Consider the following 15922-nt stretch of genomic DNA (forward strand, 5'->3'; position numbering starts at 1 on the left):
TCAAACAATCATTGTAGCACTGATTTGATTTTCATACATACAGGCTTACAGCATAGAAACAGGCCTGTCAGCCCAACTTTAAAAATCCCTAAACTAATCCTAATTATTTGGCCCATAATCCCCTTATACCCATGTAATTAATTTAAATGCTTTTTAAAATAAAATTTGTACGTGCCTCTACCTCTGGCAGCTTGTTCCAGGCACTCACCACCCTCAAAAAATTGGCCCCTGGATGCTTTTGTATCTCTCCCCTTAGACCACCCCCCCCCCCCCCCCCCAAACCTTTGGGAAAATATATGGACTATCTACCTTGTCTATGCCCCTCATTACTTTATAAACCCCTAAAATCACTCCCCCCCCCCCCCCCCCCCCAGCCTCTTATGCTCCAGAGGAAAAAGTCCCAGTCTATTCAGGCTCTCCTCATAACACAATCTGTCAAGTTGCAGCAGTATCCTAGTAAATCTTTTCTGCACTCTTTCTAGTTTAATAATATCCTTTCTATAATAGGCTGATTATAATTGCATACAGTATTTCAACTGTGGCCTTACCAATGTTTTATACAACTTCAAGACATCCCAACTCCTGTATTCATTGTTCTGAAGAAACCAAGCATGCTGAATGCATTCACCTCTACTGTCAAGGAACTATGAACTTGTACGCCTAGATTTCTGTAATAAGGAAATATAGTGTACCCCTAGATTATAATTAATGCAGCATTTAGAGCCATGGCAACATTTCCTGCATCTGTGCCTCATTAATATTTCACAGCCAGTAGAAACTTACTGGTTTGTTAAAATTTTGCTCTAGAAACTGGCCCCAGTACTTTTCCTGTGTGTAAAGGGCAAGTATAGTCAATTCATAATTTTCACATCCAACATCACAAACCTCATACAAATTCAGAAGATCTCACTCTGCAGAGTGGGATCATCTCTTCCACACAGCTCTTGCCTCAGGAGGGGAGGGTTCAGTTCCTGTGAAATCAGACCCCCAATAAGAAGAATATCGCAGACTTTTGTGGTGTCTCCAAAATTCTTAAACAATATCATTCACAGGCTTTGTGTGGGTGCCAAAATATTCAGAAAAACACCAAGATCCCTCTTTAAAATTCAGTGATTTCTTTTTAAACCTGAGTGAAACAGCTGTCTCACACTCTATACCAGACACAGCTCCATAAATAGGTAAATTATTTCCTACATCTATGAACAAATCAACACCTCTCCACCTACACACAACAGCTACTGAACATCAAAAGCAGCCAATACATTCTTTTTCCATGAACAGATTCTTTCCCCCCTCTCTGATGGATCACACCTTTCCCTTCTTCCCTCAATTCTACTTCTGAGGTTCCCATCTCCACACACAAAATCAGGAAGGAAAAGTGAACCAGGGCATAACTTCTGGTAGAAGGAACTCCATTACCAATACTATATCCAGGCACTGATTGAAGTCATTGGGCTAATTGGCAAATGTATTATTTTGGCAAGAAACCAGGGATTTACAGGATGGAGGAAGAGTGCCTCCTTGTGGCCAGAGTAAACAAACACAGGTCATCAACAGAGAACATCACAAGGAACTGCAGCTCCCTCAATCCAAGAAAAACATTTTACTTTGTAGAATCTTTCATTTCAAGATATATAATTTGTATCAACAGTGTTTGCGATTGGAGAAAGTACAAAGCAGGTTGACAGCACAATACCAAACACAGGCTCAGTGACAATGGATTGTTGAGTCTTTCCTGATGGTCCAAGGACCCCACGAGTGATGACCAGAGGCACTAAAGCCCCTCTGTCAGTCTTCAATGATTTTCCAGTGCTTTGGTCAGAAGTTCATTCAATCTGTTGACCATAGGTCGGGGATCATCATTCAGCCCTGCAGCGATCATTGCATTGTCATAAATCTGAAAGGAACAGTGCAGGATTAGAGTTAGATCAAAGCCCAAACAATCAGTAGTTTAATTCCAGCTGGCTGCAACAACCAGCAGTTTTCAAATGCAATGAGATTACGTGGCCCTGGGAGAAGTGCTTGTGACTGATCTCCTCTGGAGAAGCTACACTGAGGTTAAAGAGCAGGGTGCCTAAAAACAGAGGAATAAACTGAAAAGACAGTGCAATGATATCAGAACAATATGATGATGGTCTGCCCAAAGGCAGGTCCTTTTGTGGTCCCACACTCCCTTAATTGCTGCCATTTCCAAGTTCAATGAGCAATGTGATAAGGAAATACACACAAGGTCACTTCCTGCATCTCTTCCTCATGTGCTTAAAGGAAACAAGTCCTCATCCCAATGGATCCTCTTCCACCTGTAAGCAACCATTGTCCCTTGAAGTTGTAGCTGTTCTGCCATCAGCACTGAAAATTCACTGGCTCTGCTGTTATCCATGACATGCAACTCTGAGCACAGGACTCTTATCCAGGCCTAGGTCAACTCAAAAAGGAAGGGGCAATAACCTTGAGATCTGAAATGATCTTGATACCCTAACAGGAACAAGGACATTAGCCTGATCCACGCAGTTGTAAATCAGAATTTACAAATCAACTCATGATCCAAAGCCATGCAATCACCCAGACAAGCAAAAAGAGATAAAACACAGTCCAATTTGGAAAAAGTACAGGAAAAAATCACTGTCTAGGTGATTGAAACCAGTTATTGGAATGTTAACCTGGAAATATGATGATTGCATAATAATCTGAAGAGTTGGATTGGTCCTTAACAACAATTGCAGGATTTTGGATGAAAATATGGGACTAATCACAACTGCTCTTTTATAAAGCCGGCACACGCATAATGGGCCAAATGGTCTCCTGTACTGTAAAGGTTTGATGACCATAGTCTAGGAGATCACTCTGTTCCTAGGCTTCCTGCAGCACATATTTTCTGAAGTACTACATTGAAAAAATAACATACTTTTAAAATTTCATGCAAGGACGTGGATGTCGCTGGCAAGGTTGCCATTTATCACCCATCTCTAATTGTCCTGACATTGTTCCAAGACAAGATGGTGTGCAACTTGAAGGGAAACATGCAGATGATGGTGGTGACATGCATCTCTGTTGTCCTTATCCTGCTAGGTGTTAGAGGTAGTGAATTTGGAAGGTACCACCAAGTGAGAAATGCAGGGTTTAGAAGGAGTAGGTCATTTGATCCTTCAGGTCTGTTTTGCCATTCAATACAAGAGGTCACAGTGCAACTGGTCTATTTGAAATCACAAGCTTTCACAGTCAGGTCAAGTGGAGTGAGGTGCGCAGGCACGGAACATACAGGCAGAGTGACAATAGCCCGACACACTCAGATAATCACAAGTGTCAGTGGATAAGCACAGACAGCATAGTGCAATTTAGGCTGGCTGAATAACAAGTCTTTACAGGTAATCATGAGTGCTAATAGATAAACACAAGCAGTTAAGTATAATCAGTATGTGCAAAGTGTCGACAGACTATATGACAAGTGAAAGGATGACCCAAGAACCAAATTTAAGGCAGAGAGATAATTACAAACAGAGTAAGTTGGTGCTAAACATGATGCAAACTAATTCAGGCAGAGAGATCATCACCCAGAATCAAGGTGTGCTTGGTGTCAAAACTGGACAGTCAGGGAGATTTTTCACCCACAGAAAAGGTATGGTGGGGCTACAGATAGTGTGACATGAACCCAAGATCCCGGTTGAGGCTGTCTTCACGGAACTTGGCTATCAGTTTTTGCTCGGCGATTCTGCGTTGTCCTGTGTCTCAAAGACCACCTTCGGCTAACCCGAAAATCAGAGGCTGAATGTCTTTGGCCACTGAAGAGTTCTCTGACTGGAAGGAAACACTCCTGCCTGGCACAGTGTCTGTTCATCCACTGTTGTGGTGTCTCTGCATGATCTCACCTATGTACCATGCCCTGGGGCATCCTTTCTTGCAGCGTATGAGGTAGACTACATTGGCCGAGTCACATGAGAATGTACCGTGTCCCTGATGGGTGGTGTTCCCGTGTGATGGTAGTATTCATGTTGATGATTTTGCATATCCTGCAGAGGTTACTGTGGCAGTGTTGTATGGTGTGATGATTGCTGTTGCCCTGAGAGCCGGGTAGCTTGCTGTTTGTTTCAACTGGTGCCACCAAGCCTCCTCTGGTACCACCTCAGGGAAGTCCATTATTAATTTGTCTGACCACACCCTTCAACCAGACATAATCAAAGTTCTCAGCCAAGGGCTCAACTTCTGCCCAACCATCAAAATGGACCCCATTGGTCCTGCGGCAGACAGAGGAATTCATTAGGCGAATAAGACTATGGGAATTCGCCCACAAACTCCAAAATGTCAGCAGCAAACCTAATGAAACAACCAATGACCTAGTACAGCCAGAGGAGCCTGTGGTGCAGCAACTGAAGAAAGAGTCGAATTGGACCTAGACCCTTTTGGGAGGCTGCTACCCTAAGCTCAACACGTATGCTCAAACCGTCAGGAGATAGGTCAACACTAGATTCATCAGCCGCACTCAAGACAGCCCAGAATGTCACAAGCACAACACAATGCCATCCACACTCTCAAGACCAATCACAAGATCATATAAAACCAACTGACAAAAGGAGGAGCTATCGTCGTACAGCACAGAACTGACTATGGCGAAGAAGTGTATCGGCAAGTGAACAACTTGGAGTACTACCCACCAATCTATCCACAGAACACACCCGCCAACTCAGACTGAACAAGACCCTTGATCCAGACCTTCAAAGCATCCTATACGCTCTCATCCCACATACTCTCCACATTAGAGATTTCTACTGCCTCGTGAAAATACACAAACCCAACATACCCGGACATCCCATCATATTGGGCACCAGGACCCTCTGAGAATCTCTCAGGTTATCTCATGGGCATCCTGAAACCCAACATACAAGGAACTCTCAGCTTCTGCTGTGACAATACAGATCTCTTACAGAAACCTTCAGACCGAGAAACCAGAATCACTCCTTGTCACAATGGATACCACAACACGCTACACCAGCATCCTCTACAATGACAGCATCGCTGCGGCAGCTTCAGTACTCAAAACCAACAACAGCCTATTTCCAGACACCACTCTACAACTCATCTGCTCCATCCATGACCACACCTTTGGCAACCAGTTTTACATCCAGACGCAGAACAGCCATGGGGATCAGATTCATACCCCAATACACTAACATTTTCATGCACAAGATCGAGCAAGACATCTTTGCCACACGGGACCACCAACCAATGTGATACACCAGATAAATCGACGACATTCTTTTCCTTTGGACTCACGGTGAGGAATGACTAGATGAGGATACAAGTTCCATCCCACCAGACTCTCAGTATTCCAGATGTGGTCTCACCGAGGCCCTGCACAACTCAGTAAAATTTCCCTTCCATTCCTCTTATAATAAACACCAGTCCATTTGCCTTCTAATCACTACTTGCTGAAGCTGCACATTGATGTTTTGTGATTGCTCCTCTCCTCCCACACAAATAGTAGCTAATATGATGGCACAGTACTGCTGCCTCACAGCACCAGGGATCCAGGTTCGAATCCTGGCTTGGGTCACTGTCTACGTGGAGATTGCACATACTCCTTGTGTCTGTGTGGGTTTCCTCCGGGTGCTCCGGTTTTCTGCCACAGCAAAGATGTGCAGGTTAGGTGGATTCACCATGCTAAATTGACCCTTAGTGTCAGGGCGACCAACTAGGATAAATGCATGGAATTGTAGGGTCTGGGTGGGATTGAGGTTGGTGCAGACTTGATGGGCTGAATGGCCTCCTCCTGAACTACAGGATTCTACGAATAGCATTCAGCCACCTCCTCACAGCTGGCTTTTTTTTTATATACAGGAACAGCAAGGTTTTTACCTCCAGAAAAAAATCTAACTCAAAATGTCTGGTCATTTACTCCCTGAAGCTTTTAGTTAATGCAGTACCAACCTCTACCAGCAAAAGCACTGATTGCAGCACTACACAGCTCACTGTCACCACCCTGTGGCAGGCAGCCAGCACTACAGCAACTGCAAGACTGCATCAAAATGAGACATTTTGCCACCATTTAGGGTGATGACTGTGTTAGGAACTGCACTAATTGAACACTGCAGCAGTCTGACATGCCCTCAATTGAGGGTATTTTCATGGAAGCAATAATTTTCTTTGTTTTCAATTTTCAGTTTGAATACAAAGGCAGGATGCATTACAGAATACTTTAACAATTAATGACAATAAGGTGGTGGAAGTTTAGACTCACTATTGCCCTGATAGATCTCTCAGGGAGCAGAAGAAACCATGATGCCACCTGTCCTAAGATGGAACACCAAGTTTGTTTCTCCTATTCTCCTTTCAGCCATTCACGCTGATCCGAATCAGTTGTTTAGGACTTTGAGGTGCACACTACAGTCCTAAAACACAGATCCCAGGCTGATATGTGCTGCGCTGTCAGTGCCAAGGGAGCGCTGCGTCGCCAGCAGGTCAGTGCTGAGGGAACACCGCACTGTCAAGAGGGGCGGTATTGAGAGAGTGCTGTACTGTTGGAAAGTCAGTGCTGTGGGAGTGCTGCACTGTCAGAAAATCAGTGCTGAGGGAGCGCTGCATTGTTGATTTGGCAGTAATGGCCAAACGCTACACTGCTGATTCCTTTAGTGCTACCTGGATGCCACCCGCAACATCACTGGCACAGGGCGAGGGCAGGTCAACATACAGGGATGACTAGGAGCTGAACTCACCTGATCAAGCAGCAACTGAGCTAGATCCGGATTCTTGTCTCGCAATTCATTCAGCTTCTTTATCAGAATGTGACTGAAACACAGGAAACACAGGTCAATGAATGACTGAAATCTCTACAGTTCCAATATGACCATGAGCTGTACGTACAAACAGCTGTGCCGTAGAGGGATCTGGGGAGAAAGAGAGGAGAAGCGAGATAGTGGGAGACAGCGGGAGAAATGGCGGGGGGGGGGGGGGGGGGGGGGGGGGGGCGGAGAAAGAGAGACAGCGGGAGAAATGGCGGGGGGGAAGAGAGACAGCGGGAGAAATGGCGGGGGGGGAAAGAGAGACAGCGGGAGAAATGGGGGGGTGGGGAAGAGAGAGCGGGAGAAATGGGGGGGGGGGTGGGGAAGAGAGACAGTGGGAGAAATGGGGGGGGGGGTGGGGAAGAGAGACAGCGGGAGAAATGGGGGGGGGGGGTGGGGAAGAGAGACAGCGGGAGAAATGGGGGGGGGGGGGTGGGGAAGAGAGACAGCAGGAGAAATGGGGGGAGTGGGGAAGAGAGACAGTGGGAGAAAGGGAGAATGAAGAAGAGACAGTGGGAGAAAGGTGGGGAGGGAAGAGACAGTGGGGGAAAGAGGGGAAGAAAGAGACAGTGGGAGAGGGAGATTGAGAGAGCGGGGAAACCTGCTCTCATGTTCTCTCTTTCAGGGTGGTTACTTATGCAAGCAGAATGCCCTCCTCTTGTCCACTCTACATACCCCCATCCCTGTGACTTGGTGCAGGTTGCACCTTACCTAGCATTGATTTCCAGAGTTGGCTGCAGAATCTGAGCCCGCTCTTCGCTGTTCTTGGCAAGCTGTTGAGTGCGTAGGAAGTGTCGCGCGGCACCCATCTCCAGCACGGTAATCATGGCAGGGTGTGTGTCCAACCGTGGTGTCAACTGGTTAACACATGGAGCAGAAAGCAAATCTCAATTTGTCTGATGACACAAACCAAGGCTGTCAAAACATTCACACGCTCATCACTAACTGAAGCAGTGCCTTTCTGGTATCTTAGCCAATATTCTTTTCTTAACCAACATCACTAAAAACAGAGGATTAAGTCAATTGTCCTATTAGAAATGCATAACACATATTAGACATCGGCTAATCTATTTGTGTTAGGCTCTGTGCCAGTTTTTCATGGGATCTTACCGGCTGTTGTTCACCAATCATGTAGAAACTGTATGAGGGGAGGGAGAAATGTTGTGGTGTTTTTCCACTGTGGTTATGCATTGTCAGCAGTGGCCCAGAAAGTTGTGGATTTAAGTCCCATTTCGGAGAGTTAGCATAAAGTCTAGTCTGACACTCCGAGTGCAGTACTGAGTACAGAGAATGCTGCACTGTCAGAGGTGCCAATGTTGGGTGGGACGCTAAAGTGAGGCCCCAACTTTCCCCCGAGATGAATGTTGAAGATCTCACAATGTTGCACTGGTGGGACTCTCACCAGTGTCCTTACTAATATCTATCCCTCAACCAATAAAAGAATTGCTGTCCAGGCTGAGAAGAGGAGCCACTTGATCAAGATTTTGAACAGTAACACCGCTCAAGAACAATGGCATTCCCACTTATACTGGTTCTTATAGTTTTAGTGTTCAGACCTGGTCATTGTGCCAATGCTGAACTAGAGCAGTCTGTCTTCGTAAAGCTGCTTATTGTTCTATCAGCATCACAGGAAGGTGGTGACACTACAGTTAGAGGGAAGCTGTTAACAGATGATTAAATGCGTACATCTTTGTGGGTTAGTGCCAGAGAATGGGAGCTGTGGAAAAAAAAAGAAAAAGTTTGGTTTTGAGGAATACTGAGTATCCAGGGATATAGAGAACACGCATGATAAAGATGATGATTTGGGAATAAAACATTTCTACAGAAGATCCAGGAACCACACTGATATTCTGAACATAGGAAAAGGAGGCCATTCAGCCCCCAGGCTCATTCTGCCATTCAATAATATGGCTGATATATATTTTTGCTTAATAACCCTATTCAGATAAAAACTTACTGATTTCAGATTTAAAACTAGTAACAGAGCTGACATCTACATTTTCTCATTCATTCATAGTGCTGGTGAGGCGAGGATATATTGTCCATATCTAATTTCCCTGAAGAAGGTGGCACTGAGCCCCTTTCTACTTGAGGGAGAGGGGGATGAGTCCAAGACTGTGTTTCTAAACTTAAATAAAGGCCATTATGAGGCCGTGAAAATTGAGCTGGCTAAAATGAATTGGAAAACTAGGTTAAGGGATAGATCAATAGAGATGCTGTGGCAAAGGGAATATTTAACAATGCACGGAGTAGATTCATTCTGATCAGTAAGAAATGTCCAAAGGATTGGACCCCCCCCACCATGGTTAACTAGAAAGGTTAAAGATAGTATTAAACTTAAAGAAAATGGATGTAATTGTAGAAAGACAGATGGCAGGGTGGAAGATTGAAGAGAATATAAGGATCAACAAAGGATGACTAAAAGATTAATGAGGGAAAAGTTAGAGCACGAGAGAAAAGCAAATTACTGCAGATGCTGGAATCTAAAACCAAAAGATTTTTCAGCATTTTCTCTTTTGGTATGAGAAAAGGCTTGGCAGAAATATTTAAAAAGTTTTTGTAAGTATTTCAAAAAGTAGTTAACAAAGCAAGCACTGAACATAAGAACATAAGAAATAGGAGCAGGAGTAGGCCATCTAGCCCTTCGAGCCTGCCCCGCCATTCAATAAGATCATGGCTGATCTGTCGTGGCTCAGTTCCACTTTCCCGCCCTCTCCCCATAACCCTTAATCCCCTCTCTTATCAAGAACCCATCAACCCGCTTCTTAAAAATATTTAGCGAGGCAGCCTCCACCACTTCAACGGGCAGAGAATTCCAGAGATTCACCACCCTTTGAGTGAAGAAGTTCCTCCTCAACTCCATTCTAAACCGCCTCCCCTTTATCTTGAGGCTGTGCCCCCGAGTCCTACTGTCTTTTTTGAGCGGGAAGAGTCTCTCCACCTCTATCCTATCCATCCCATTCATCATCTTATATGTCTCAATGAGATCTCCCCTCATTCTACTGGTCCGATAGAAAGTTAGTTTGGAAAACAAGGAGATGGCAGATGAATTGAACAGGCATTTTGCATCAGTCTTCACTATAAAGAATACATGTAATATCCCAGAAGCAGCCACGAACCAGGAAACGGACAGGAGAGAGGAACTCAGGAAAATTACAGTCACCATGGAGCTATGGGCTGACAAGTGTCTGGGTCCTGATGGATTCCATATAAGGGTCTTAAAAGAAGTGTCTGGTGACATAGCTGATGCAATGGTTTGAATTTTTTCAAATTCCATAGATTCGGGGAATGGAAGATTGCAAATATAACTATTATTTTAATAGGGAGGGAGACAGAAAGCAGGAAACTACAGGCCAATTAGCTTATCAAATATAGGGAAAATTTAGAAGATATTAAAGTTATAGCTCTTAGATAAGCTCAAGGCAATCAGGCAGAGCCGACATGTTTTGTGAAAGGGAAGTCAAGTTCAGCCAACTTCTTGAAGTTCTTTGAGCCAGTAACGTGCTGTGGATAAAGTGAATATACTGGACTTAGATTTCCAAAAAGGATTTGGTACAGTGCCACATCAAAGGTTATTGCAGAAAATAAAAGCTCAAATTATAGGGGGTAACATATTGCATGGATAAAAGATAGGCTGGCTGACAGGAAGCAGAGAGTAGGTACAAATGGGTCTTTTTCAGGTTGGTAAAATGTAATAGGAATCAGTGACAGGATATCACCTGTTTAAATTTATATAAATTACTTGGATAAAGGGATTGAAATGATGATTGCCAAATTTGATGACGACACCAAGAAAGGTAGGAAAGTAAGTTTTAAACAGTCTAAAGGAGGCTACAGAAAGATATAGATAGGTTAATTGAGTGGGCAAAGATCTGGCAAATGGAATATAATGTGAGAAAACGTGAAACTGTCCAATTTGGCAGGAAGAATAAAAAAGCACATTATCTAAATGGTGAGTGATTTCAGAGCTCTGAGATGCAGAGGGATCTGGGTCTCCTAGTGCATTAAATCACAAAAAGCTAGAATGAAGGTACAGCAAACAATTAGGAAAGTGAGACCATATTTGAAGTATTGCATACAGTGTTGGTCACCTTATTTAAGAAAGAGGTAAATGCATTGGAAGTTCAGAGAAGATGTACTAGATTAATACAGAATGGACAAAATGGGACAGGCTAGGCTTATATCTGCTGGAGTTTAGAAGAGGAAGAAGTGACTTGATAGAAACAGATATGACTGAAGGGTCTTGACAAGGTGGATGTGGAAAGGATGCTTCTTGTGGGAGATTCTAGGACTAGGGGTTACTGTTTAAAGATAAGGAGTCACTCATTTAAAACGGAGAGATGAAACGTTTTAAGAGTCTCTCTTCAAGAAGGTGGTGGAAGTGGAGTCTTTGAGCATTTTTAAGGCAGAGGTGGATAGATTCTTAATTAACAAGGAGCTGATAGGTTATCGGAACTGGATGGGATATAGATTTGAGGTTACTATCAACTCAGTCATGATCGTATTAAATGGCGGAGGAGGGGCTGAATGGCCTATTCCAGATTCTTGTTCATAAATGCTGCAGTTCATGTAGTTTCTAGGTGTCCAGATCACCAACAATCTGTCCTGCCCGCCTCCACCCACGCCCCCCACCATGCCAACACTACAGTTAAGAAAGCCCACCAATGCCTCTATTTTCTCAGAAAATTAAGCAAATTTGGCACGTCAGCTACAACTGTCACTTACTTTTACAGATGCACCACAGAAAGCATTCTTTCTGATTGTATCACAGATTGTATCACAGCTTGGTATGGCTCCTGTTCTCCCCAAGACCACAAAAAACTACAAAAGGTTGTGAATGTAGCCAATCCATCACGCAAACCAGCCTCCCAGCCACTGACTCTGTCTACACTTCTTGCTGCCTTGGGAAAGTAGCCACCATAATTAAAGATCCCATGCAACCCAGACATTCTCTCTTCCACCTTCTTCTGTCTGGAAAAAGATACAAAAGTCTGAGGTCACGTACCAACTCAAGAACAGCTTCTTCCTTGCTGCCATCAGACTTTTGAATGGACCTACCTTGCATTAAGTTGATCTTTCTCGACACTGTAGCTACGACTATAACACTACATTCTGCACTCTCTCGTTTCCTTTTCTATGAACGGTACACTTTGTCTGTATACTGTGCAAGAAACAATACTTTCCACTGTATACTAATACATGTGACAATAATAAATCAGATGGTGTAGGTACGCCCCCAGTGCTGTTAGAAGGGTACTCCAGGATTTTGATCCAGTGGCAAAATAGTTCCAGTTCATGATGGTGAATGTCATGGAAGGGATGGTAGCGGTTCCTGTGTGTCTGCTGCTCCTGTTCTTCTGGAGGCTGTGAGGTTGGAAGGTGTTGTCAAAGGAGCCTTGGCAAGTTGCTGCATTGCATCTTATAGAAGGGACACATTGCTGCCACTATGGGGTGGAGGAAGTGAATGTTTAAAATAGTGCCAATCAAATGAATTGCCCTGGATGGTGTCACGTTTGAGTGTTGTTGGAACTGCACTCATCCAGACAAGTGGAGAATATTCCTTTACACTCTTGACATGTGCCTTGTCAATGAGACAATTCTGGGGAGTCAGGTGAGTTACTTATCGCAGAATTCCCAGCCTCTGATCTGCTCTGGTAGCCATGGTATTTATATGGTTAGTCCAGTTCAGTTTCTATTCGAGGTGATGCATTTTGGTAAATTGAACCACAGCAGGACTTACTCAGTTAATGGTATGGCATGGGGAGAATTACAGAACAAAGAGATCTGGGGTACAGGTTCATAGCTTCTTGAAAGTGGAGTCACAGGTGGACAGAGTGGTGAATAAGGCATTCAGCATGCTTGGTTTCATTGGTCAGAACATTGAATACAGGAGTCGAGACTACAGACCAGTGAGCCTCACATCTGCTGTGGGAAATTGTTGTAAGATATTTTGAGAGACAGGATCAACAGGCAATGAAAGGCAAGGACAAATGAGGGACAGTCAGCATGGCTTTGACAGTGGAAAATCATGCCTCACAAATTTGATTGAGTTTTTTGAAGAGGTAGCCAAGAAGGTAGATGAGGGCAGTACAGTTGATGTTATCTACATGGACTTTAGCAAGGCCTTTGACAAGATACCACATGGTAGATTGTTGCATGATGTTAAATCTCAGGATCCAGGGTGAGGTATCAAAATGGATACAAAATTGGCTTCTGGCTGTAGAGGATTGTTTTTCAAACTGGAGGCCTGTGACCAGCACTGTGCCTCATGGGTCAGTGCTGGGTCCACTGTTATTTGTCATTTATATTAATGATTTGGATGAAAATATAGGAGGCATGTTAGTAAGTTTGCAGATAATACCAAGATTGGTGGCACTGTGGAAAATGAGGAAAGATGTCTCTGATTCAATAGGATCTTGATCAATTGGGCCAATAAGCTGATGAACATAAGAACATAAGAAATAGGAGCAGGAGTAGGCCATCTAGCCCCTCAAGCCTGCCCCGCCATTCAATAAGATCATGGCTGATCTGTCGTGGCTCAGTTCCACATTCCCGCCCTCTCCCCATAACCCTTAATCCCCTCTCTTACCAAAAACCCATCAACCCGCATGAATGGCAGATGGAGTTTAATTTAGATAAATGCGAGGTGATGCATTTTGGTAAATTGAACCAGGGCAGGACTTAGTTAATGGTAGGGTGTTAGGGAGAGCTACAGAACAAAGAGATCTAGGGGTACATGTTCATAGCTCCTTGAAAGTGGAGTCACAGGTGGACTGAGTGGTGAAGACGGCATTCAGCATGCTTGGTTTCATTAGTCAGAACACTGAATACAGGAGTTGGGACGTCTTGCTGAAGTTGTACAAGACATTAGTAAGGCCACACTTGGAATACTGCGTACAGTTCGATCACTCTATTATAGAAAGGAAATCGTTAAACTAGAAAGAGTGCAGAAAAGATTTACTAGGATGCTACCCGGACTTGGTTGAGTTATAAGGAGAGGCCAGATCGACTGGGACTTCTTTCCCTGGAGTGTAGAAGGTTGAGAGGTGATCTTATAGAAATCTATAAAATAATGAGGGGCACAGATCAGCTTGAAAGTCAATATCTTTTCCCAAAGGTAGGGGAATCTAAAACTAAAGGGCACAGGTTTAAGGTGAGAGGGGAGAGATACAAAAGTGTCCAGAGGGGCAATTTTTTCACACAGAGGGTGCTGAATGGCTGGAACAAGCTGCCAGAGGTAGTAATAGGGCAGATACAATTTTGTCTTTTAAAAAGCATTTAGACAGTTACATGGCAAGATGGGTATACAGAGATACAGGCCAAATGCAGGTAATTAGGATTAGCTTAGGAGTTTAAAAAAAAGGGGCCTGTTTCCACGCTGTAAACTTCTATGATTCTATGACTCAACGTAACCCTCAGAACGTTGATGGTGATACCGTTAGCAATGGTGAAGCCACTAGGGGTTAACCTGGAGATTCTCTCTTGTCGAAGATGGTCACTGACTGGCACTTGTGTGACATTATATTACTTGCCACGTATTAGCCCAAACCTGAAAATGTTGTCTAGGTCTTGCCGCACACAAACATGGGCTACTTCAATATCTGAGTCACTGTAAATAGTACTGAAATCTGCAGTCACCAGCAAATATACCCTCTTCTGACCTTATGATGGAGGGAAGGTCATTGACGAAGCAGCTGAAGATGGTCAAACCTAGGACACTCCGCTTGGAACTCTGGCGCCAATGTCCTGGGATTAAGATTCTTGACCAATAACCATCAATGGAGAGTTCCACACACTGAGCACTCTCTGGGTGAAGAATCATTTCCTAACACCACTCCTGTAGTTAAGTCCCCTTATCCAAGACTGCCCCATCAGCAGAAAATTCCTCTCAAAATACAAAAAAAACCTCATTCAAGTCATTCCTCATCTTTCTATATCCCAAAGAATCAAACCGATTTGAGGCAACCTGCTCGAGGCAAGTCTGAGAAATGGAAAGAGCTCCAATGCCTTCCATGCTGTAATGTGGGTGTGCCGGCGTTGGACTGGGGTAAACACAGTAAAAAGTCTGACAACACCAGGTTTAAGTCCAACCGATTTATTTGATAGTACACTCACTAGCTTTCGGGTTAGCCCCTTTGTCAGGTGAATGGAGAGTACACTCCATTCACCTGACGAAGGGACTAACCTGAAAGCTAGTGAGTGTACTATCAAAGAAATCGGTTGGACTTAAACCTGGTGTTGTCAGACTTTCTACTGTGTTTTCCATGCTGTACACAGAGAACATGTATGCTAGAAGACAAAGGAATCATGATAGACAATGTTAGAAGTGATCTGTTATAGAAAGAGTCACAGGGCCTGAAACCAACAGACTAGGTCAGTGCAGGGAATTCAATCGGTGCCTTTGGTGCTACAGAGCGAATGGCATTGTTATCGTTACCTTAATATTTGCCACTCGTTCTCGAAGTGCATTCCGCATCCATGCCACAAGTCCCTCAGCCTCCGACTCAGACAGGCGCTCAGTCTCTGAGGGGAAAAACAATGATGTGGATATGCCAGCGTTGGACTGGGGTAAACACAGTAAAAAGTCTGACAACAACAGGTTCAAGTCCAACCGATTTATTTGATAGTACACTCACTAGCTTTTGGGGTTAGTCCCTTCGTCAGGTGAATGGAGAGTTCTGGCCTCAGACAGAGCATATAAAGCACAGACAGTTTACAGATTACTGATTAGAATGCGAATCTTTACACCTAACCTGCTGTTCAAGTCTTAAAGTGGCTGACAATGTGAGTGGAAGGAACACTGAGCACAGGTTAAAGAGATGTGTATTGTCTCCAGACAGTACAGTAAGTGAGGTTTTGCAAACCCAGGCAAGTCATGGGGGTTACAGATAGTGCAACATGAACCCAAGATCCTTGTTGAGGCCGTCCTCAAGTGTGCGGAACTTGGCTATCAGCCTCTGCGCTGTCGTGTGTCGTGAAGGCTGCCTTGGAGAATGCTTACCCGAAGGTCAGAGGCTGAATGCCTGTGACCACTGAAGTGTTTGCCAACAGGAAGGGAACAGTCTTGCCTGGTGGTTGTCAAGCGATGTTCGTTAATCCGTTGTCATAGCATCTGCATGGTCTCCCCAATGTACCATGCTTCGGGACAT

The 15922-nt window shown here is 44.2% G+C and overlaps 1 protein-coding gene across 1 annotated transcript in view; it reads right to left on the minus strand.

Moving 5' to 3' along the window:
* Positions 1–1588: 1588 nt before the first annotated feature.
* Positions 1589–15922, minus strand: part of trap1 (TNF receptor-associated protein 1) — a 35636-nt gene continuing 21302 nt past the window's right edge. The window contains exons 15-18 of the mRNA XM_080206730.1: positions 15211–15296; positions 7485–7630; positions 6708–6780; positions 1589–1897 (exon numbers count right to left, since the gene is read on the minus strand). Of these exons, the coding sequence (XP_080062856.1) occupies positions 1796–1897; positions 6708–6780; positions 7485–7630; positions 15211–15296 (407 nt within the window). The 3' untranslated portion in view covers positions 1589–1795. The remainder of the gene's footprint in view (positions 1898–6707; positions 6781–7484; positions 7631–15210; positions 15297–15922) is intronic.

Source organism: Carcharhinus amblyrhynchos, chromosome 18 (genome assembly GCF_965287045.1).
Source record: "Carcharhinus amblyrhynchos chromosome 18, sCarAmb.v2.hapA, whole genome shotgun sequence".
Lineage (NCBI taxonomy): Eukaryota > Metazoa > Chordata > Chondrichthyes > Carcharhiniformes > Carcharhinidae > Carcharhinus > Carcharhinus amblyrhynchos.